The 24,211-nt window shown below is 46.2% G+C and overlaps 3 protein-coding genes across 3 annotated transcripts; all 3 read left to right on the top strand.

Annotated features, from left to right (window-relative positions):
- Positions 1-488: 488 nt before the first annotated feature.
- sdhaf1 (succinate dehydrogenase complex assembly factor 1) lies at positions 489-1,071 on the top strand. Its single transcript, XM_080308968.1, has one exon. The coding sequence runs from the start codon at positions 637-639 to the stop codon at positions 883-885; it is 249 nt and encodes an 82-aa protein (XP_080165094.1). The 5' UTR covers positions 489-636; the 3' UTR covers positions 886-1,071.
- A 1,631-nt stretch (positions 1,072-2,702) lies between these two features.
- LOC145432255 (uncharacterized) lies at positions 2,703-4,704 on the top strand. The gene is made up of 3 exons (XM_080308967.1): positions 2,703-3,066; positions 3,885-4,016; positions 4,102-4,704. Exons 1-3 carry the CDS (start codon positions 3,010-3,012, stop codon positions 4,240-4,242), a joined length of 330 nt encoding a protein of 109 aa, XP_080165093.1. The 5' UTR covers positions 2,703-3,009; the 3' UTR covers positions 4,243-4,704.
- A 2,620-nt stretch (positions 4,705-7,324) lies between these two features.
- ercc6l (excision repair cross-complementation group 6-like) lies at positions 7,325-23,761 on the top strand. Its single transcript, XM_026188477.2, has 3 exons — positions 7,325-7,965; positions 11,462-11,506; positions 19,770-23,761. Exons 1-3 carry the CDS (start codon positions 7,910-7,912, stop codon positions 23,437-23,439), a joined length of 3,771 nt encoding a protein of 1,256 aa, XP_026044262.2. The 5' UTR covers positions 7,325-7,909; the 3' UTR covers positions 23,440-23,761.
- Positions 23,762-24,211: the final 450 nt, after the last annotated feature.

A 24,211-nucleotide genomic window follows, 5' to 3' on the forward strand; every position in this document is an offset into this window, starting at 1 on the left:
ACAGTCGGGGCTCGCGTGCACGTTCATGCTTGTGCGGGAATATGAAACACACATGAGTTAAAGATCAGACCACATTAATGGAAACAGAGAGACACAAACACGTGTTCCTTCATCAGAACTCCAGTGAATGCATTCGAAATAAAAACAAGCAGGTAGAAGGAGAACATTTGTTATATTCAGTCTGGCTCAGGGGGAACTGTGCTGCTGTTGACCGGAGGAGAGGAGGAAGGCATGCTAGGAGGCAGACAGAGAGAACGTGAGCTAAAGAAGGATTATTTTGAACTTTGACTGATGCAAAGCTGTTCTTGCAGGATATAAATATGGAGCTGCAGGTGAGCAGACGCCTTCTGTTGTGTCTTCAAGGTGTCAGTTTTCTCCTGTGAGAGAATAAAATCAGCGACCGTGACGCGATGAACCTTCCTGAACGCTGTTTTGTTGTTCGGTTCTCTTTGTGTTCTTCCTGCAGGCAAAGGTCTTCTTTAAGACCCTGAATGAGAAGAAACAGGTGAAGCTGAGCCTCGTGGTGTGTTCAGAGTGGGCGTGTGAGGGAGCGCAGCTGGAGACACGCCGGTGTTGGAGCGTCATGTGTGCATAGCTGCTCTCTGATTGGACTCTTGTCTCTGCTGACTCGGTCTGATGTTGCGGCACAGTAAGCTGCAGAAGCAGGTCCTCGCTCTGTACCGGCAGTTCCTGCGAGCCGGGCAGGACAAACCGGGCTTCCTCCCCCGAATCCGCGACGAGTTCCGAGAGAACTCCCGCATCAAGAAGACGGACGTGATGCACATTGAGTATTTATACCGACGGGGCCAGCGGCAGCTGGAGCAGCTGAGGAACGCCAACACCAAACAGCTGGGCTCCTTCTCCAAACCCAAAGAGCGCGGCTGAAACCGCGTGACCTCCGAAAGACGCCGGCACCGTCAAACTGCTGCCATTGTGCTCAGGAGACGGGCTGTGAAGGTCGCAGCAGCGATACAAGCTGCAGTGAAACAAATGTTGACAGTAATGAATTTATCTGCTGTCTGGAACAATAAAATGTGTCTGTGAGGCTTCATGTCTCCCTCTGAAATATCATTCATATTGTTTTCATGCGTCTGCACTGCATTCTGGGTAAATGAAGAGTGATGTGACTATTTTTTTTCAGGCATTACAAAGAAAATTAAAAAGTTTGTTTGTTTGTTTCCAAGGAAACTGAAACGAGGGAAACCTCGTGTTTCAGTTTTTACACAGGAAATTATTTAAAGGAGCTTAAATGGAGTCAGAGCAGGAGTGGGTTTAAAAAATCCGTCGATTTTAGTTTGAATAAAGTGAAATCGATTCATTAGAATCGATTTTTAAATATAAATGTATTTTGCCAGAAACGCCAGAATCTCACAAAACTATTTCAGCAACCAGCAAACAGCCGAAACAGTAAATGAGAGCAGAAACATGTAAACACAGAGTGTGGATCGTTCACCCGACGTCACGGACTCACCGTCAGGGCTGAAGAGCGAAAGCTCAGTGATTCTGATGCTGCAGGTTTTCTCTCTCCAACCAAAATTCTCTGAACCTGCGGCAAACGAAGGTCCAAACTACGCTTCACGCTTGATAAACATCGTCATGAACTCGCTCTGACTTTGGCTTTTACTTCCTGCACAGCTCTCTCAGTGTCCTCAGACACCAGTTTACCATCAAATCTCTGTTTTCTGCATTATTCTCTGCTTATCACGCAGCAGTGCTGCGGTGTTCAGCGCTGTCGGCCTCTGACAACAATGCCTCATTTCTGCCGTTCAAACCGAAGAAATGTAAACTTTTACAAATGATTGCTCAGCTGTGTCTGTAATCAAACCTCTGTAACTTTGCTCTGCTTCACTTCAGCAGCATCAGGTCATGTTCACATGTTGATTCATGGTTTTCTTCTGTTTTGGATCGACTGCAGTATTTTTTTAAGGTTATCTGTAGACTTGATGTCTCGAGACCACTTTTACGTGGTCTCCGTCTTGTCTCCGTCTTGTCTCGGTCTCGCCGTCTCAGATCGACATAGTGGTCGGGAGATCTGGAGTCAACAGTTTCCATGACACACACCGTAACGTTCGATGATGTGTCATTTCAAAAGCATCAGCTCTAAGAGCCGTGCTTACAGAGCGCTTTGTAGTGAATCAGACTCGACTCCCACTGAGCGAGAGCCGCTCCTCACTTAATTTCCTTTGGCTGCTCAGCTCTCACACAGGGGCTCAGCTATGCTCCAATCCCTCCATATTGTGGCCAATCACATGCGAGGATATAGGATAATATCATTGTGTGAAAAACAGAGAGGGTGAGAGTCACGTGGAGCGTGCGTCTGTCCTCTCAGTGAGTGAGAGACAGCGGTGAGGAGGGCTGTGCATCGCAAAAACACATAATATGCCCGACACCCGTAAACGAAGCAGCATCTGGCTGCAGTTTAAGGACTTTTTGGTCTCGGTCTTGACTACAAGTCTAGCTATCTGCTATAAAACGCCAGGCCAGGAAAATCTGCTTCATGATTTTCTGTTTTATCCTCAGTTCCTTTGACACAAAGGCCTCTGCTGTGATGCTCACGCCTCTGATGAACTTTGTTTTATACATAGATATAAAAATATGGAGATGAACTGATAACTGATCAGAATTAGAATATTTCTGACTGTCTGAGTCAAAACGGAATTGAATCGATTTTAGAAATGGGAATCGATACCCAGCGCTCAGTCGGAGCTCTGCGGCAAACACGCGGAGACACGGTTGTGGCGCAGCACGCGGACGGAAGCAGCGTTTTGTTTCACGCACGCGGCGCTGTGGAGCCGCCGAGCTGCTTCTGAAGCGACGAAGAAGAAGTGATGTAAACAGGAAGTGGGGCATGTACATCCACAAAAACTGTCGTGTCGAATTTGTGGATAAATGTGAAATTCAGCGAAAGCTGCTGAACACAGAGGAGCTGCTGAAGTTTGCTTTAGTTTAATCTCGGGACGTTTTTCTTAGTTTGGGGATTTTTCGCTGTTTTTGGGCCGTTTTCCGGTCATGTCCGGGTCAGTGAACCACACAGGAGAGATGAGCAACGCGCAGTTATTCCAGCAGGTAAATCCGTTTAATCTGATGTGAAACAAATGAAATGTAAACTTTTATCACAGCGTGTGTCACAGTAAATTAAACGTGGCCGAGAAGGTCCGATCAAAACGACCAAAAAGACTTTTAATAAGAACAGAAACAATTTAATTTTTCAGGAATCATTACAGGTTTCAGTCATCGTAGTCTAAGGAGCCTGGAGAGAAAAGCGCCTGGACTTAATCAGAGAAGCTTCTTCCGCTCCAAGAACAATTGGTCCCACATTTGAAATCCTGTGGGAGGGTCCCTGACATGTCATGGACCTTGTAATCTTTACAGGTGCAGGGTCACAGGAACATCAAACTATCAGCAGAGTCAAATTAAAATCTAACTCAGCTGAAAGGAAAACAGCCACAAATCCTCCTGAAGACACAGGTACACCTGCAGGTGTACCTGTCCCTCTTCCTTTCCCACAGGCAGCAGGTACACGCTTTAGGTCTGTCTGTCTGTCGGCAGCTCTTTTATACCCACAGTTAAACCTGAAGTCACTTCCTGATCCACAGTCCAGCCCTCAGCCTCTGTACACCCACGTGTTTTTCATCCAGTTCGTTTTTAAGTTCAGTCCCTGCTCCTGATTGGCTGCTGAGGCTCACCTGCACAGAGGGATGCTGCGTCTTTCTCCATCAGCTCTGTCTTTGGTCTAGTTTTGTGAGTTTACGGGAGAATCTAAAGAGCCCCAGCTTGTTTCTGTTCATCTTTTTCACTTTTTGTGTTCATAAAAACACCTGTGGCATGTCTGCTGGGTTTACAGACAAAAACTCTGCGATTGGTTCTCATCGTGTTTCCTGCAGGTGGCGCTGCTGCGATGGTTGAACTCTCAGACTGAGGAGGACCGGAGGATCTTGGCGGCGGTGACGGGCGTCCAGGTCGGCAGAGAGCTGCTGAATCGGCTCACCGGCCAGGACAAAGTTGACGCCTACAAGGTACAGCGGGGGCGCCAATCACATCCGCCACTCTGCTCGCGTGTCATTTCCTCACGATGCATGTCGTTCTGTTCCGTGTCCTCAGCGAGACTGCGTCCTGAGCATCGCACAGTTCCTGCGACAGAACCCGCGAGCCTCGCAGGCGCAGATCAACGCAGAGGTGGAGAAGAACGTCCTGCTGTTCGCCACTCGAGTCAAAGCTCTGGAGACGGCGCCGATTCTCTGAGTTATTCTGTGAATAATTTGTTGCACACAAAGTTCTGATTGAGATTTTTGTACATGAGTTTTAAACGTTTAGAAATCTGGAAATTTTACATTCTGCAATCAGAGAGTCATGTAACTAATATCCTTAGTATCCTTATTTTCTCATTATATTGTTTTATGTTCTTTAATCATGAAGGTTTGTAGAGCAAGGCCACTTTTGACTCCCAAACTAAGTGCTCAGCCAGACTGAACAACAGGAAGTTTTAGTGCACAGCCATATTAATAGATAAGACACAGAAAAGAGGAACTTTGCCATATAAGCAATGTTTGAAACTGTGACGTGTAAAGTACAGAAATCAAACCTATATGAGGCACAGTTTATGATTCTAATGTTCGAGATCCTGCAACTGGCGTTTTGGGCTGTGCAGGGGTCTCTCTCTTCCGGAAGATGATTGAATAAAAGAAATATAAATGTTTTAACACACTAAGAGTCGGTTTTCTCTGTTCTATCATGGGGACGAAAGAATCGGGGTTAATAAGCGTTTACTCATCGACCGTCTTTTACTGCCGAGGTTCTTTATTTATGAGCCTTTCTGCAGAATGGGCTGATTTTAAAATCCTGGTTGGAGTAAAATGTCCTGGGCTGCTTCCAGACCACAGACTGTATAAAAAGGATGGAAGTCACCCACTTTGAAGACGTGTTACACACTGACGGAAGACGAGGTTCATCCAGGTGCACGTGGAGGTTTATTGCGCTGAAACACAGCAAAACAGTTCTGTTTTACTGACGGCTGCCATTACAATAAGTGGCCTGCGTTACTTTTGTGAGGGATTATTTTGCCGGTCACCTGTTTGTCTGAGCCGCCACTGCCACCTACTGGCGAAACTAAATCTCGCCAATATTCATCTTTAACAGTTACAAGAGTCTAAGACATTTTTATTTTTAGCTGTTTTACATCAAAAACTCAAAAAGCTCAAAATAAACAAAAACTGCTTTTAAGTCCTGAGAACATCAAACCAGATCGCGCCACTCAGGACGGAGAGGAGGGAAACACCGTCAGCTAAACTTCAACCTGTCCAGTCCGGAAGCGTCAACCATGTCCCCTGCACATGTGTTTGTGGTGGGAATTATTATTTTTATTCAGTAATTGAGGGTAGACACTGGATGAAATACGGCGTTTTCCAAAGCTCGAATTTTGGTGATATTCCCAGGAAAACCTCAATAAATACATTTTACAGGGTTTATTTATCGGATAAAATACGTTACATGTCACCGTTATTATTGGCCGGCCCGGAAACAGCGGGGGTGTCCAAATTCAGAGGCTGCTTCCACCTGAGGACCCGCCCTTCGTGGTCTAAAGAAAGCCGGGTAGTACGTCACGAGCTCCCTCGGTGGAGTGAAACTGCCGTCTGCTCCTTGCTATCTAAAATATAACCGGGCGCTGACGTAAACTTTTCTGTTTAATCATTTTCTGTTTGACGTTTGTTCAGCTGTGTGAAAACCCCGGAGGAAGCCTCCCGAGGGATTAATAAAATTAAATGAAATTTAATTTAATCTAATCTAATAACTTTGATAACTTAAACATGTTATTGTTTGGCTTTTTCAGTGTTTTATTTGTTCGAGAGTAAATCGGTTTGGCTGAGATCAAAGTGACTCATATATCATGTTTGACCCGAGTAGTGAAAGACCGCGGGGGTTTGAAGACGATGTGTCGGCTCAGATATTTGAAGTTTACACAGCTACATTCTCACCTGAAAATATGTCAAAAGTTTTTTGCGACCCAGAAAGAGAAATAAGAGTGATATTAAAACTAAGTCGCTGCCGCCATTGTTGGAAACTGGAATTGGCTGGGCCCGCTATGAATTCTGCGATATGGTTTTTCAATTTTGTTGCCTGGGTGGAAAATCGGGGGAAATTAGGGAGAATGGAGGCTCCGGGAGATTTTCGGGAGGGGCACTGAAATTCGGTATTCTCCTGGAAAAATCAGGAGGGTTGGCATGTATGGTTGTGGCAACATCACTAACCTTGTCAAACACCTCAGAGCAGGGGCGATTCTAGGATCAGAGCTTTGGGGGTGCTGAGCACCCAGAGAGCTGCCCAGCCAAGCAAGATAAACTTTACACATCATGATGAGACTTCTTCCGTGTCTCTTTCGGTCCCTGCATCCTTAAATGTCTCCAGTTGTCCCGAGTTCTCTATGACTGTCTCCTTGGTGTGTTTAAACCCCTGGTCCTCCCTGTCCTTGTCATCTGTTGTCTTCGTCTCTGTTATCAGTGATCGAAATTTTACCATCTCTGTGCAAGTCTGTAAATTTCTTTATTAAATCATAAGATTCTTAAATTCATCAAGTCTCTCTGTGCCTGGGTCCTCGTCACACACTCTGTGTACACAAACACACACATCAGGAGTTATAAGGTTAATGGGCATTCAGTCAGCTAGTTAGTATTCATTTCAAACAGGACAGTGGTAACAACTTTAGGCTACGGACAATTTTAAGTTTTAGATTTTAAATAGGCTGTATACATTTCAATGGGAGCAACAGGACAGTCAAATGTCGCTGATTTTACTACAGACTAGGACGGATTGTAGGGCAGCAAACATCGACGGAAAAGTTTTCAACACTGAGGTTACCTGGTGTAATGTTTTTCAGCTAAAAAGAAACATGGTCTGACTCCTACCAACTATATAAAGAGTAACTGAAGGTTAAATGCAGCTAATATGTCCTGTTTTAAGCCAGGCACTTACACCTCCGCTCCGCTGTGTCTCAGCCACCATCGCTCTGGCAGCAACGGAGCAAGAGAGCTGGAACAAACCATTCTTTTGTGTGTGTGTGTGTGTGTGTGTGTGTGTGTGGGGGGGGGGGGGGGGGGTATCTATACTTTTGTTGTTAAAATCTTACGTCTCAACCAAGTACTGTATGGTTTTTATATTTTAGTAGTGTGTTAGTCAAACAGCAAATATTGTCAAAAAAAGTAAGAAATCTTTGTGGGTGCTTTGATTCATTTTTGAATGAACCCCCAAAAATGGGCTAAAATCGCCCCTGCCTCAGAGTAAATCATATCACAGAATATGACGAGCTTATGTTGAGGCGAACTGAAGAGGAGGACAGGGACAGGTGCTGCTAGGGCGAGACAGACGTCTCTCACAGAGTCCTTTACTGCTGCAGGCAACGTGTTCAAATAGGGCAAAACTTGAGGTTTTTTATTTCTATATGATGAACTCTGCATTATTAAGTGATAAGAACAAGAAATCTGATGTCCTGTAATCATTGTGACGCTATAGTTTGAGATACAATAAATAAAATAAGTTTTTGTACAAAGTATCGGATCAGTATCGTCGATACCACCCTGAATATTATTTGGTATCGGATCGGAAAGGAAATCAGTGGTATCGCACATCACGTTTTCCTGCTCGCGCGTGCCGCTCGGCTGCTCATTGGCTGAACGTTTACTGGGGTCCCGCCTTATAGCACTCAACACCGCTTCTCCGATTGGATAACGTAGTCGTCATGTCCCCAAAGCGTCATCTCTGATTCGCTGTGACAAATCGGTGGGGGATGATCCTCGAGTTTAAACATAGAAACAGGCAGCGGCTCCTCGGAGAGTTCGGAGTTTAGTTTGAGGACAAATAATCGTTAAAGTCGCGCCTTCGAGCAGTTTATAGGCGGAGGTACAGCTGTAACGGCGGGATGGACGGGGCCAACGGTACCGGAGAGGTCTGGCAGATTTCGGAGAAGCTGGAGAAGTAAGTAAAGCTCGAATCGTTAGCGAGCGGCTAACAGGCTGTGCCGTGTGAGGTCCCGGTGTTCCAGATCAACTGGCGTTGGTCGAACAGATGTGTGGCAGTCTTGCGTTTCAGGAGCTGCTACCGACAAACCAGCAAAAAAACGCCAAATGTGTCACCTGTGACACTTGTGAGGTTGTCTCAAACACACTCCGTCAGTCTTGATGCTGTTGAACAACAAAATGTTTAAAAATGTCGCGAGTTTACCTGGTGATATCCTCACGCGCGACGCGATCGCGAAAACAGCAAACAAGTAACACCACGCCGATGTTGTTCACAGGACAGCAAGAGTAAACGATCGGGAGACTCTTGTCGTCGTTATCGTTCCCCTCGCACGGTTTGTTTCTCCGGTTTCAGCGTTTTTGCTTCACAACTACAGCGAGCAGTTTACTTTGTGCACTAACATGGACTCGAGTCAACCAGCGCCACCTCTGGCCAAGTGCCACAGCCTACAGCCAGATCAGCCTGTGACACACATCTGCACCACGTTTGTACCTTTCAATTGTGTCTGTTTGTGCGTCATGCAAATAAACCTATGAAAAGAATGAAACCACACTAATATTTCACCAGTGTTGTAACATCACATGTCGTTAGCACAGTCTGTCTGTGTCTTTTCTCTGCGAACAAACATGTTAGAGTTGGTTGTTATATACAGTCTGTATAAGTGTGGTCAATCTAATAAACATTTGTAAGGAGAGGGTGGCACGGTGGTGAGCACTGTTGCCGCACAGCAAGAAGGTCCTGAGTTCAATTCCACCATCAGGCCGGGGTCTTTCTGTGTGGAGTTTGCATGTTCTCCCCGTGTTTGCGTGGGTTCTCTCTGGGTACTCCGGCTTCCTCCCACCGTCCAAAGACATGCAGCTTGTGGGGATAGGTTAATTGGATAATCCAAATTGCCACTAGCTGTGAATGTGGAAGTGAATGTGAGTGCGAATGGTTGTCTGTCCCTGTGTGTTAGCCTTGCGACAGACTGGCGACCTGTCCAGGGTGTACCCCGCCTCTCGCCCTATGACAGCTGGGATAGGCTCCAGCGCCCCCCGCGACCCTGAAAAGGATAAGCGGAAGCGAATGGATGGATGGATGTGTAAGGAGACGGCAGTTACTGTGAATGTACAGCAGTTACACAGTGATTAGTAATAAACAGTCAGACAATGACTCTGACAATCTCATTCAATCTTGCAGACTGAATGCACCTTCTGTGGAAAGTGGTACCACACAGTGTGTGTGGACTTCCCCTGTGCAGAAGGCGACTACAGATGTTGTGGGTGCTAAATAAACAGAAACAAATGATCCCTGTTGTCTTTGCTTACTGATTGTTTTCAGTGTTGACAATCCACATTGCTGGCATTGCATCTGTCAACATGTTTGTGGGTAGATTTGGATGTACCAGGGGTAAGTGCAGCCACTCAGCCTCTACTCATCATAGCAGCAGGTGCAGATGTGTCACAAGTTAATCTAGTAGTGGGCTGTGGTAGCAGTGGACTGACCTCCATTTGAAACTGCTCCAGCTGCTGTGTGATAGTGGATCGGCTACAAATTGAAGATCATAAGCAAGTTTTGGAAATGAACCCTTGTATTATGTTGAAAAACAAAAAAGTGACATTGATTTTGTTGCAGGTCATTTTGACCCGTACTGTGTAAATCCACTCAGAATTATCCAAAAACTGCAATAAAACAATAGCAACTTTATTTCCCATCAAATAAACATGTAGAACACAGTTAGACTTTCCATAACTATTTTAGGAACAATTTGGTTTTTCGTTCTTACAAACACGTATTTTGAACTTGCCCAACGTTCTCAGTTTTTCAATGCTCAACATTTTCAGTTTTGTCTACATGATGGACAGAATGTAACTGTGTGCTTTCTGCAGATGTACTTCTTGCATTTCTCACAAAACGTGCTTGTTTTCAAACAGGAATCTTCCTAACTAAGATTTAAAACAAAAGATTTCTACGTCTCCTCCAGTCTCACAAACAGATGACAAACCAAGCAACACACCCGAGTCACTGACTTTCTTAAATCCACTCACTCTCACTGGCTGTTTATTACTAATCACTGTGTAACTGCTGTGAATTCACAGTAACTGCCGTCTCCTTACAAATCTTCATTAGCTTAACCACACTTATACAGACTGTATATAACTCCAGCCATGTTGATGGGTTGCCTATATTGGCTGGAAATATTCATTTTCAGGGAAAAGACACAGACAGACGATGCTTACAGGATGTGATGTGACAACACTAATGAAATATTGATGTCATATTTGTCCAAGGCGTATTTCATTGTTATGGGAAAAGAGAATATTAAAATCATGATGACCAATTGGAGTGGTGATGTCTATGACTTTGTGTATATAATTTGGAATTTTGTACAAATGTAGGCCAATAAGGAATATATGATATCATTTCATTCTTTTCAAAGGTTTATTTGCATGACGCACAAACAGACACAACTGAAAGGTACAAATGTGCATGACACGAATTCAAACGTGGTGCAGATGTGTGTCACAGGCTGATCTGGCTGTAGGCTGTGGCACTTGGCCAGAGGTGGCGCTGGTTGACTCGAGTCCATGTTAGTGCACAAAGTAAACTGCTCGCTGTAGTTGTGAAGCAAAAACGCTGAAACCGGAGAAACAAACCGTGCGAGGGGAACGATAACGACGACAAGAGTCTCCCGATCGTTTACTCTTGCTGTCCTGTGAACAACATCGGCGTGGTGTTACTTGTTTGCTGTTTTTGCGATCGCGGCGCGCGTGAGGATATCACCAGGTAAACTCGCCACATTTTTAAACATTTTGTTGTTCAACAGCATCAAGACTGACTGAGTGTGTTTGAGACAACCTCACAAGTGTCACAGGTGACACATTTGGTGTTTTTTTTTTTTTTTTTGCTGGTTTGTCGGTAGCAGCTCCTGAAACGCAAGACTGCCACACATCTGTTCGACCAACGCCAGTTGATCTAAACGCCAGTAGATCTAAACGCCAGTAGATCTAAACGCCAGTAGATCTAAACGCCAGTAGATCTGGACCACTGGCTGTTCACACCTGCAGGTAAAAGCCCGCAGGTGTGAACACAGGACTGAAACCGGAATCAGAACACTTTATTAATCCCTAAGGAAACGATGTGGGTCACAGTTGCTCCAAGACAGAAACAGACTAAACTATTTAAGCAGATTTATGGATGTGTTTCTTATTCCTGGAGCGAAGGCTTCAGGTGTTCTTCAGGTGAGGGTGAATATCAGGTCCTGTGGCTCTCTGAGTGGACTCTCAGGCGAAATATGTGGGTGTGTGATCTCTGAACTGCTGCATGATTTCGGTCTGACACTTGGTACCTGTAATGGGAGGTGGTGTTACACTCAGGCAAAAAACTCCAGAACAGTGAAGCTGAATGAGAAGCTTCATTGTTTGTGGTGCTTATTTATCAGTTTGTTTGATTTTCACTCAGACTTTCTCTGCAGGTCTTTGTCCATCGACACAGAAGACGAAATGGAAACTTACCACAGGTAACACACACACACACACACACACACACACACACACACACACACACACACACACACACACCACTAATCTAATGCAATGACCCGTCACATCCGCTGTAAGTGGAGGCAGGATTTTCTTTGTCCTGAGTCTGGGATCAGTAACTGTTCAGGTGAGTCGCTGCTCTGCGAAACCCTGAAGTAGACCAAAGCCGCGTTCTTTTACTATTAATGTGTGATGATCAGATTAGGGCTGCTACGATTAGACGACTATCAAAATTGTCGCCGACTAATTTAATAGTTGATGCTTTGTTTGAAGCTTTGTAAGATCCTGAAAGACGCAGGAATAAGTAGTAAGATTTAAGAGTGTAATAACGGACTGAAACAGAAGATGGCAGCACTGCATCGACAAGGATGCCAGCTGCCGTTAAACCCAGAAGAAGAAGCAATCCCCGGTATCGTAGCTGTGACCTAGGTCGTGTCCAAATTCATGGGCTGCATCCTCCTGAGGCCGCATTTGTAGACCGATTACGTCACAGCGACGCGCCGAAGGCTGTCCAAATTCGTAGACTCCTCCGAATATGGCCGACAAATGCGTCCTCCTTTTCCCCGAATTTGAAGGATGGGTCGGGTGTGTCCTTCGTGGCCCACCATATCCCAGAATTCATAGCGCGGCCCAGCCAAACTCCAGTTTCCAACAATGGCGGCCGCTACTAAGTTTTAATGTTACTCTTATTAATCTTTCTGGGTCACAAAATAAACTTTTAACATATTTTCAGGCGAGAATGTATCTGTGTAAACATCAAATATCTGCTCGGTTTATCAAGATATCGCATATTTGCAAAAGTGCTTCGACGTTTTCAGAGACGTCTGCTACCCATCAGCTCCATAGCGAGCCGAAAGCTCAAGGGTCACTGAAGCCGCTGAGAACGGCACAACTCCCGGCACATTTTCAGATCACCGCCGTCTTTCGCTACTCAGGTTAAACATGATATATGAGTCACTTAGATAACTTAAACATGTTATTGTTTGGCTTTTTTCAGTATTTTATTTGTTCCTGAGTAAATCGGTTTGGCTGAGATTAAAGTTTTTACACAGCTGAATAAACATCAAGCAGACAGCTGATCATCAGAAGTGTGAGACGCTCGAGAATTTACTCCGGTGTCCTGTTATATTTTAGATAGCAAGGAGTTTATTAAACTTCACCGAGACAATCTGCAGATTTAATTAAAATTTAATAAACTATCATCTTGTCTTTATTTTTAGTTAGCACCTTAAACACTTAAAGCTGTAAGCTAATGATAGTTATATAAGAGCAGATGCTGCTGGTGCAATAAGCTGTACGTTTTATGTCCAGTGGATGATGATCTGATTAGTCGACTAATTAGAGCTGGGCGATAGAACGATAACGATATGTATTGTGAAATAACTTTTTCTCGATAGAAAAATTAAACTATTGAGATAGGCCTCACCGCTCTTGTCCTCTTAAAAAAAAAAACCCCAGCCAATCCAAATTAAGTAGCGCAGAGCCGAACCAATCACAGCCGCAGTGTCACGTCACGTGACTTGTTGCGTACAGCACAAGTGCCAAGCCGCACATGTGTATTTGTTTGGGAAGCAGCCAGCCGCCGTGCCGCCGGGTAACGGAGGAAATGAGTGTGCCGAGAGCGCGACCGAAGGTTACCGAGGAGAAAACAGACGATGGTTCCAACGCCGGAGAGATTGTCGAACGGAAGAGCCACAGAAGCTCCGTAGTGTGAAGGTATTTCTGCTATTTCAAGTCTGACAAAAACAGAGCAGCTGCACTGTAAATGTGCCGAAAGCAAGTCTGGAAATACAATAAAGCGGTGCAGCTCAGTCTCTGACTGGAAGCGCTAATTCGTCATTCGGCTTTTGTCAGACTAAAGTAACTGTTACAGCTGTTTGAAAAGCTCAGCTATACAACAAGGAGAGGTCGAGAATTTCCTTTTAGTTCTCAGTTTAGTTGATGTTGACAAAAGTTAGTCAGTTTTGTCTGTTCTTCTGTAAAACAAACTAAGATTTATTTTTAGAAGTAATAAAATTCAAATTCAAATTCAAATTTTATTTGTCACGTACACAGTCATACACAGTACGATATGTAGTGAAATGCTTGGACAACTGCTCGTGACCTAAAGAGAACAAAAAAGGAAAAGGCTATGAATAAGATAGGAAATAAATATGAAAAATTAAAAAGGGTAAATTTAACTAGGAAGGAATAAAATATAAATTAAGGTTAAAAATGAAATAACTGTACAACACAAATTAGAATGAAGGGTAAATTTAACTGGGAAGAATAAGATAAAATATATAAATTAAAGTTGAAAATAAAATAACTGTACAACAAAATACACAATATAGAACTATATAAGAATGTATGAAGAAATCTAAATATAAATAAATATATACACAATGACAGTAGCTGTACAAGTATTAACCGGAAATGAAGAATATAGTGACCAGTGTTGTGCAAAACCAAAGTCCAGAAAGTCCAGTGTGTGTGTAAGAACTGCATGTGTGGGTCAGTACTGTGTGGTGGTGTGATTGAGAGACCGTATCGCCTGCGGGAAGAAGCTCCTCCTCAGTCTCTCTGTGTTGGTCTTCAGGGAGCGGAATCGCTTTCCTGACCTCAGCAGAGAGAACAGTCTGTTGTTGGGATGGCTGAGGTCCTTCACCATCTTCCTGGCCTTGGTCCAGCACCGCCTGCTGTAGATTGAGTGCAGGTCAGGGAGCTCGGAGCGGATGGTGCGCTCAGCTGACCGCACAACCCTCTGTAGAGCTCGTCTGTCCTGCATGGTGCTGTTCCCGAACCAGGTTAAGATGTTTCCCGCCAGGATGCTCTCTATGGTGCACGAGTAAAAGTTCCTGAGCACCTTGGAGGGCAGTTGGAAGTCTCTCAAGCGTCTGAGGTGGTAGAGACGCTGTCGGGCCTTTTTCACCACGGTGTTGATGTGACAGGACCATGACAGGTCCTGCGTGATGTGAACTCCGAGGTATTTGAAGCTGTCCACTCTCTCCACTGGGCACTCGTTGATGACGGGGGTCTGGTAGTTCCTCTCCTGCTTAGTGCTGAAGTCCACTATCAGCTCCTTTGTCTTACTGACGTTTAGAAGGAGGTTGTTCCTCTGGCACCAGTTCTCCAGATTCCTAATCTCCTTCAGGTAGGCCGTCTCGTTGTTATCAGAGATCAGGCCCACCACGACGGTGTCGTCAGCAAACTTGATGATGGTGGTGGAGCTGGTAGTGGCCACACAGTCATATGTGTACAAAGAGTACAGCAGGGGGCTCAGAACACACCCCTGGGGGGCTCCAGTGCTGAGAGTGGTGGAGGCTGAGACATGTCCGCCCATCCTTACTGCCTGTGGTCTGCCAGTTAGGAAGTTGGAGATCCACTGACACATAGATGAGCTGAGTCCCAGATGCTCCAGCTTGGTGGTGAGTGTGGAGGGAATTATGGTGTTAAATGCAGAGCTGTAGTCTATGAAGAGCATTTTAACATAATTCCCCCTTCTAGTGTCCAAGTGAGTGAGTGATGTGTGGAGGAGATGAGAGATGGCATCGTCTGTGGAACGATTTGGACGGTAAGCGAACTGTAGTGGGTCCAGTGTGTCTGGTAGTGAAGAAATGATGAAGTCTCTGACCAGGCGTTCAAAGCACTTCATCACTACTGAGGTGAGGGCTACAGGGCGATAGTCATTGAGAGAAGCAGGGTGGGGTTTCTTCGGGACAGGAACAATGATGGACTCTTTGAAGCATGTGGGGATCACCGACTGAGATAAAGAGATGTTGAATATCTCAGTGAACACAGGAGCTAGCTGGTATGCGCAGTCTCTGAGGATACGACCTGGGATGCCGTCTGGTCCTGCTGCTTTCCTGGTGTTCACTCTCTTGAAGGCTCTCCTTACTTCATGCTCGGAGATGACGAGCACGTTTCCGGTGCTGGCAGTATCTTCCTGTCTGCAGCCGTTAGCGCCGCTAACACTAGCATTGTTGGAGACCTTAGCTGCAGCCTCGAAGCGAGCATAGAAAGTGTTCAGCTCGTCTGCCAGAGTCACGGCCGCGTTCGTCATATCGGTTGTTGGTGCTTTATAGTCCGTTATTGTCCTTAGTCCCCGCCACAGGCTCCTAGAGTCACTCTGTTGGAGTTGTGACTCTAGTTTCCTCCCGTAGCGCTGCTTCGCCTCTTTCACCGCCCTCTGCACGTTATATGACGCGGCTTTGTACGGGTCCATGTCCCCCGTCATGAGTCCCGTGTTGTAGGCAGCGGTGCGGGATCTCAGAGCGTCGCGGATGGTTTTATCCACCCACGGCTTCTGGTTGGGAAACGTTGTGATAGTCTTTGTCTCCACGGTATCATCCGCTAGTTTCCCGATGAATCCCACAACCGCTTCCGTAAACACGTTGACGTCATCGTCGGAGCTGTTTCTGAACATGCCCCAGTCTGCGTCATCGAGTGCGTCCTGTAACGCGGCCACCGATTGATCCGTCCAGCGCGCGACCTTCCTCTGAACCGGAACTTCCTGTTTCAGCCTTTGTTTGTATTTTGGCATGAGGAAGATGGCGGCGTGATCAGATTTGCCAAACGGAGGGCGGGATTTGTCTGTTTTGTCTGTTCTTCTGTAAAACAAACTAAGATTTATTTTTAGAATTAATATTTTGTTTCTAAGTGGAATTGACAGTTTAGTCTGTTTCGTTTGTTCTATTTTGAAACTTAAACGCTTTAGCGGCTGCCTTTTGTGTAGTTTGCAATATTTGCCTTTATTTATCTGAAAAAGTCTCATGTTCCTTAAGTACATCTACCCTGTTGAACTTATTATGGGAAATAAATATTTAAATCAAAACAAGCTGCTGATTATTTCACATTTTACTTGTGAGCAACGGCACATTTAAATCTTACAAATATAGTTATTTGGCTGATATCGTGATATGAAAAAATCTTATATCGCCCAGCTCTACGACTAATAAAATAATCGTTTGTGGCAGCCCTAGCTCAGATCTTCATGAGTCACTGACATTAGAAGCCTGTTTGTCACAAGCACAGAGGCTGAGAGGACGTCAGTGTTTGAGTGGGGATGGGATCATAAATGTCCTGGATCTGTTTTCCACACGTCGCAGTTTACTGAAGCATTTTAAGGTGCATTAATTCATCCATTAAATATTTGATTCTGTGCTAATATCACAATTTAGACGTTAGTTAAAAACACATTTTACTTGATTTAAATTATTATTACAGCGTGTGGCTGATCTGAGATCAGTTTTTTCTTTTTAAGACTGTTCTGTTTCTGGCGTGTAGACGAAGCTCCCGTGCCGTCGCACCAATCAGGTTATACACACACAATACGGTAATATTATGTTGAAGCACAGTGCGTATCACTCCGCGAGGCTCCGCCTACGACAGCCGTAACGCTCGGAAAATCCATCAAGTGGTGCGGCTTCGTAGCTCAACAAAGTCGTACTGAAACATTTGACAGATTTTTGAGCGCCGTGCACATAAAATCGGTTTGGTAATAACGACGGCCCGCTAGCATGCTCTACCAAAAACTGTGCTTTGTTGTGTGTCTGACGGACGAAAGCCAAACCAGTTCCACACCAGTGAAGCTGCAGCATTTTTACAAACCAGTTCTGGTTCATCAGTTTCATTCATTGATCCGCTTTCGCCATTCTCGTTCTCCGTCGCCGCCATGTGCGTATGTAAACAAAGGCACTGTGCATGTGCGTTTTACCCATATTCTATTGCGATATTTAATTTTCTTATAATGGCCTAACATTATAAGAAAATGTTAGGCCCCAGCCCTAGTCGCATCTTTGTTTGTTTTGGTTCTGTGTTCCAACAGCACTGAAATATCTTTATCTAAGAATCAGACATGAGAAACCTTTTAAAGACTGTAGCTGTGCTTTTCTGTAGCTCCTCTCCAGTCTTTCTGCTCTGGTTTCAGAGGAGCTGCAGTTTCTGGTTTAGTGCTGTCTCTTGTAGTTGCGGCCTTTCACCAGCAGGTGTCAGGCTTCCCGTTGATCATGATGAACCCAGCACTCTATAACTGTTAGTCATGGGCGCTGACTGTAAGTGCAGTCAGGACTGAGCAGAGGTTCCTGGCAGTCGTGACTGTGAGCCGCAGTGATCTCAGTGTTGGCGAGCAGAGGGCGGTTAAAGGTGATTTCCACAAACTCACTTTCTAACCTCAGGACTTTCACTTCTGCAAACTCTCTGCAAGCCTGTTTCCTGTCAGCCTGTGACTTTTAGCCTTTCTGAAAGACACACACTGTTCAACCCCTGAATGCAATATCCATGCTGCAGATTATATTTATTATTTAACAATAGCAGTAAAATAATTTCCCTGCTCCACAGTGGTCTGGTTGAGCGTTTGTAGCCTCGCTAACAACCCAACATTTCATCTCCGAGGAAGTGATTCCAGAGAGAAGTAAAGCAAGTGTGTAAGTTCATCTCTGAATGTTTGTAAAGCATTCCAGCGTTAAGCTTAACAACCTCTCTCTCTCCTGCTGCTACTTCAATCATGAAACTGATCAATGATCAGCTGATCGCAGGGCTCGCAAAATCGCTAGCCCGACGTCCCGGGGCTAGCGATTTTTCCAGTCGGGCTACCAAAATCTAACTCAGCCCTGCCCGTCGGGCTGTCATAGGAAGGAAAAATATGAATGTGCTTTAAATTTTATAACTTCTGAGTGAATGTAGTTGCACGTGTACGCCTTTTGAAATGGGTGTATAGCAGTTGTAGAAGAAGCTCCATAGTTTATTAGCCTAGCTTGAACCGGTGAGCTGCTGAACCGGTAGCTCTGTAGACCTCGATATAAGTTTAGCCTATTTACCGTAGTGTCTTTTCAGAAATTGGGATTTGCTTCCGCATTCTATGCTTTTGCATTCTTTCGCCAATGTAGCTGAGTAATTATGTCACTGGCATCGATGAGCCACTGTCAATATGTGACACTGATTGATCAGTGACGATTAATTGTGCACCAATTCCTCTGACATCGTCTTATCACTCATTAGCTTACTGTTCAAACGTGACAAGTGAAATCTCCCGCAGCTTAAACATGTGAGAGGTTGATCGCTGAGCGTTATGTGAGTGCGTGTAAAAGCAGCAGGACATATATTTTAGTTCTGCTGAGCCAAATAAGACAGGTCAGCGTGAAGAAGTGACAGCCAAAGAAAAGCTTACCACAAAACGGAGAAGTTATGACAAATCAGACAATAAGGCAAAAAGAAAAAAAAAAGCGCAGCAGTTTCATGGACAAAAGAATTTCTGTGGCTGGAATATGACGAGCTAAATAACATGATGTTCTGCCGGGTGTGTTGTGAGTCGACAAGCGCCTTTGTTACTGGGACCAGTCATTTTAAGAAAGACCCCATCAGAACCCATGAGAAATGCAAGAAATGCATTATTGCTCGGTCTGCAATATCTTTCCCAGAACAAACACCAATTGCAAAAAAGCATACTAAAAATAAACCTGAGAAATCTGTTTAGAGCAGCTACTATGTTGCAAAGAGTGAACTACCTTTGGCCAAATGTAGCAGTCTTTGCAAACTTCACAAAGCAAACGGCCTCGATCTTGGTTCCACTTGCCTCTTACCCGTGACTTCAGTGGAAATGTCAGATTGAGGATCTGACACAGACTGATTCATGTCCTACACAGTTCTTACAAGTTCATAGACATTTCTGTTCAATGAGAACCAAGTATTTGAGTTGATGGTTATTTGTTCCTCATGAAGAAACCGTACTTCAGATTTTTGTTTACATTTATTTTGATTCAGCCAGTAAATCGTGGATCCTTTCTGTGTATGACAGTGAACGCTGCTCTGTTTTTGTCAGACTTGAAATAGCAGAAATACCTTCACACTACGGAGCTTCTGTGGCTCTTCCGTTCGACAATCTCTCCGGCGTTGGAACCATCGTCTGTTTTCTCCTCGGTAACCTTCGGTCGCGCTCTCGGCACACTCATTTCCTCCGTTACCCGGCGGCTGGCTGCTTCCCAAACAAATACACATGTGCAGCTTGGCACTTGTGCTGTACGCAACAAGTCACGCGACGTGACGCTGCGGCTGTGATTGGTTCGGCTCTGCGCTACTTAATTTGGATTGGCTGTTCTTCTTTTTTTTTCTTCTTTTTTTTTTAAGAGGACAAGAGCGGTGAGGTCTATCACAATAGTTTAATTTTTCTATCGAGAAAAAGTTATTTCACAATACATATAGTTATCATTCTATCGCCCAGCTCTAGCATTACTTACTAATGACGTTTGCTTTGCTTTCGTTCAGGTTCATTCAAGATGGCAAAGACGCTGCCCGACAGGGAGACCTGCACAAAGCGCTGGAGTTCTTCAGACTGGCTTACAACATTCACCACAGTCACAAACTGGAAAGCCGGATCAAAAAAATCGAAGAGCTCATCGCTGAGAATGACTTGGAGGAAGATGATGACGAGTTTGTTAATGTTAACAGCAGCGGTTTAATGCTTTTTAAAGAGCTGTATGACAAGCTGTACGACTACCAGAGGGATGGAGTGGCCTTCTTGTACAGTCTCTACAGAGATGGCCGGAAAGGCGGGATTTTAGCTGATGACATGGGACTGGGCAAAACCATCCAGGTGATATCATTCCTCTCTGGCATGTACGACAATGAGCTGGCTAAACACACACTCCTGATCATGCCGACTTCCCTCATCACAAACTGGACCAAGGAGTTCTCCAAATGGACTCCGGGCATGAGGGTGAAGGAGTTTCATGGCATCAGCAAAGGAGAGAGGACCAGGAATCTGGAGAAAGTTCAGAGGAGGGGCGGCGTCATCATCACCACCTACACGATGCTCTTAAACAACTGGCAGCAGCTGTCCACCTACAATGGCAAAGAGTTCACATGGGACTATATGATCCTGGACGAGGCTCACAAGATAAAAAGCACAACCACCAAAACCGCCAAAAGTGCCTACGCCATACCGTCCAAGAACCGAGTTCTACTCACAGGAACTCCGGTCCAGAACAACCTGAGAGAAATGTGGGCTCTCTTCGACTTTGCCTGTCAGGGCACCCTCCTCGGCATGGCGAAAACATTCAAAGCGGAGTACGAGAACCCCATCACCCGGGCCCGGGAGAAGGACGCCACTCCAGGAGAAAAGGCGCTGGGATCCCGGATGTCAGAGAACCTGATGGCAATAATAAAACCGTATTTCCTGCGCAGGACCAAGTCCGAAGTACAGAAAAACAAAACAAACAGCACACGTAACAAGGAACACTTGGAGGACATGGAAGACCATGTTCCAAACCTTGAAGCAGACTCTGGAGCGGTGATGCCCAAATTGACGAGAAAAAACGACCTGATTGTCTGGACTTACCTGAGTGCCGTTCAGGAGGACATCTACAGGCAGTTCATATCGCTGGACCACATCAGAGAGCTCCTGCTGACCACCCGATCGCCTCTAGCTGAGTTAAACATTCTGAAAAAGCTGTGCGACCACCCGAGGCTCCTCTCTGCTGCCGCCATAGCCAAGTTAGGCTTGGAGGAGAGTGCAGCTGACTGCCAGGAGACCACAGAGGCCAACGATCACAGCATCATCAGCGTTCCTGATCACACCTTGATCTCAGAGTCTGGGAAGATGGTCTTTCTTTTCTCTCTCCTAGATCGGCTCAGGCAGGAAGGCCACCGCACCCTCGTCTTTGCCCATTACAGGAAGGTGCTCGACATCATCGAGCGCATCCTGGGCAACAGAGGCTTCAAAGTGCTGCGGCTAGATGGAACCATCACTCAGATCGCAGAGCGAGAGAGGCTCATCTCTCTGTTCCAGACTGACAAACGGTACTCCGTCTTCCTCCTCACCACCCAGGTCGGTGGAGTCGGCATCACCTTAACAGCAGCCGACAGGGTGGTCATCTACGACCCCAGCTGGAACCCTGCGACAGACGCCCAGGCCGTTGACAGGGCGTACCGCATAGGCCAGACTGAAAACGTCGTCATCTACAGGCTGATCACCTGCGGCACTGTGGAGGAGAAGATTTACCGCCGGCAGGTTTTCAAAGACTCTCTTATTAGGCAGAATACCGGGGACAAAAAGAACCCGTTTCGGTACTTCAGCAAACAGGAGTTGAAGGAGCTCTTCACCTTGGAGGACACGCGGTCCTCCTCTACACAGCTCCAGCTTCAGGCGCTGCACGCCAGGCACCGGCGCACCGACCCTGAGCTCGACAAACATATCACACACCTCCACACCATGGAGATGTTTGGGATTTCTGACCATGACCTCATGTTTACACTTGACATCAACCACGACGAGGCCCTCGAGAACCAAGAGGAGCATCATTACATCGAAGGGCGGGTCCAGAAGGCTCAGGAGCTCATGAAGGCGGAGTCTGAGCTGCAGATGCAGCTGGCAGAGAGCATGGTGTCCAGCACGGAGCCGGCATGGCTCCGATACCCAGCAGACAACAACAGCCGGGAGCGGTCCCATGAGAAGAAACCACATCCTTCATATCCGAAGCAGGACACGAGCCTGGCCTGGTCTCCAGCTGTGGTGGATTTGGAACAGACTGCTTCTGGGAAGGAGGCCACTCTGGAGAATCTCAGCAAGGGAGTGATTGATCTGACTGCAGAGGAGAGCACAGCAGAGGTCAGCCACCATAGCCTCGCTGAGCAGAACCTGGATTCTCCGAAACACCCGTCAGTGAAGCTGGAAAGGAGCTTGTTGGAGGCGGCAGATCCGATCGAGGTGTCTGTGGTGCTGATGGAGGCTGGTGACGTAGCTGACACCTCAGTCAGAGAAGGACTCAATGAATCTGCGGCCGCGAGTCTGTATGTTACAGCAGCCGATGAAGATGAGCAGAAGATGATGGGACATTTGACCCTGAAGTACGATGACTCCGAGATGGAGCTGGGGTCTCCTCACATCACTCCTCCAGAGAACAGAAGACTTTCCGCGCTGCGCGTCTCCAGTTTGAGCCTCAGAGCCGACACATCATCCAGAATCGGCAGCGAGCTCGAGTCTTTGAATGGCAACTTCAACCTACAGCTGGAGGACAGTGGCGCCGATCACGATGAGGCGGAGCTGCAGGAAGAGGAGGAGGAGCTGCAGGAAGAGGAGGAGGAGGAGCTGCTGTCTCAGCTGCAGCTGGAGGGAAGTTTCGACGTGGGTAAATCTCTTTGTGAGTGGCAGCAGAAAGAAGCATCAAGTTACAGCGCGAGCAACGGCCGCGCCGTCAGCCTCAATGAGTCACATGACTCAGTCGTGGGTATCAGGAAGAAAAAGGCTGCTGTGATTTATGACAGTGAAGAGGAGACGCAGGAGGAGGATGATGGGCAGCTTGAGAACTCCTTCCAGGTTTCCGGAGCATCGACGCCAAAGTCAGCGTGCACTGGCACCACGCCGCTCCGTACTCGAAAGAGCATTGGTGGAAACACGTCCGTGGCTTCTCACCGCTCCTTCCTCCATTCCATCATTGAGGACATGGACAACCAGGACAGCCATGAAGATGATGGTGATGCTTCGGATGTCCATTCAGATGAGGCCGAAGAGGACATGATTGGTTTGGCTCATGATGAGGTTGAGGAGGAGGAACCCAGTGGAGAGACTGTAAACTCAGAGGAGGAGTTTGTAGAAGAGGAGATGGAGGAGGAATTTGAGGAGGAAGGAGACTTTGAGTCAGGAGACACTGAGGAATATGGAGAAGGGAGCCTCCTGGAGGAAACGTCCACCGAGCCTGAGTTGGTATCAAACGAGGCGATGGATCAGTGCACCGCCGAGACAGGTGTAAAGGAGGTCGAGGACGAGAGCTACGACTCGCTGGTGCAGCGAGGGCGGGAGTGCTACAGCAAAGCTGAGCTGGACGAGGCCCTGGACTTCTTCCTCAGAGCCATCGACATCAAACCCGGAGATCCGGAGATCCAGCTCATGACCATCCAGCTGTACCGGCAGCTGAGTCAGGTGGCGAGGAGATCCTAACAGAAAAGGACGATCGGGGCGGCGAGGTCAAGCTCTGCCGGCCCGCCGCTTCACGCCAAAGCTGTAAATCTTTCAAACGTGTCTGGCGTGTTCGTCTTCTCCGTGAGATCGCGCTGAGTGACTAATGTTTGAACAGCTCAGCTGATTGCAGAAAGCTTCCTGTTTGAACTTCTTCTTTCAGTAATGTAACTAGAATCAGGTGTGTGTCATCATCCACCACGAAACGGTCAGTTTTCATCTTTGATCTGATTTTCATCTGTAACCTGTACTTATTGTAATATACTTTGAAATTTGTCAAATTAAAATTCATGTTTCTGTCTAATTTGAATTCATGTCTGTTATTTTTAAGGTAATGAACGGCTTCATCTCTGAAAACAGAAATCTCCTGCAGAGCGTTTGGCCTACTCAAAAGTTTTCCCCGCCCTAAACCCACCAAAATAAACTTCCTGTTTTATCCAGTTGGGCCTCAGATCAGCTGAGCAGGAGCCTCATGCAGGTTTAGGATTCACAACAGGAAGCTACATCCATCTTTTATATACAGATTATAACTAAATCGTCCGATGGCCCATAAAAGACTTCACACAGCTGTGATCCAGCTGTGCAGAGACCAGAACATAAACTCAGCAGGAAGTGCTGAGGATACATCGGTGGGTCAGACCTGAGTTTAGGTCCCTCTGAAGCGTCTGACTCAGCTCTTAATCCTGGTTACATTCCCCTTTAGAACCGAACGTGTTGGGATTTGTCATCTCCTGAAACGCTTCACAGTCGGTGC

Source organism: Astatotilapia calliptera, chromosome 12, assembly GCF_964374335.1.
Source record: "Astatotilapia calliptera chromosome 12, fAstCal68.1, whole genome shotgun sequence".
Lineage (NCBI taxonomy): Eukaryota > Metazoa > Chordata > Actinopteri > Cichliformes > Cichlidae > Astatotilapia > Astatotilapia calliptera.

Excerpts from the sequence above, each read along its gene's own strand:
- sdhaf1 (XM_080308968.1), top strand. The coding sequence starts at position 637 with ATGTTGCGGCACAGTAAGCTGCAGAAGCAGGTCCTCGCTCTGTACCGG.
- LOC145432255 (XM_080308967.1), top strand. The coding sequence starts at position 3,010 with ATGTCCGGGTCAGTGAACCACACAGGAGAGATGAGCAACGCGCAGTTA. Across the intron at positions 3,067-3,884 it reads ACGCGCAGTTATTCCAGCAG|GTGGCGCTGCTGCGATGGTT; the intron begins GTAAATCCGTTT and ends TGTTTCCTGCAG. Across the intron at positions 4,017-4,101 it reads ACAAAGTTGACGCCTACAAG|CGAGACTGCGTCCTGAGCAT; the intron begins GTACAGCGGGGG and ends CCGTGTCCTCAG.
- ercc6l (XM_026188477.2), top strand. The coding sequence starts at position 7,910 with ATGGACGGGGCCAACGGTACCGGAGAGGTCTGGCAGATTTCGGAGAAG. Across the intron at positions 7,966-11,461 it reads ATTTCGGAGAAGCTGGAGAA|GTCTTTGTCCATCGACACAG; the intron begins GTAAGTAAAGCT and ends CTTTCTCTGCAG. Across the intron at positions 11,507-19,769 it reads GAAATGGAAACTTACCACAG|GTTCATTCAAGATGGCAAAG; the intron begins GTAACACACACA and ends GCTTTCGTTCAG.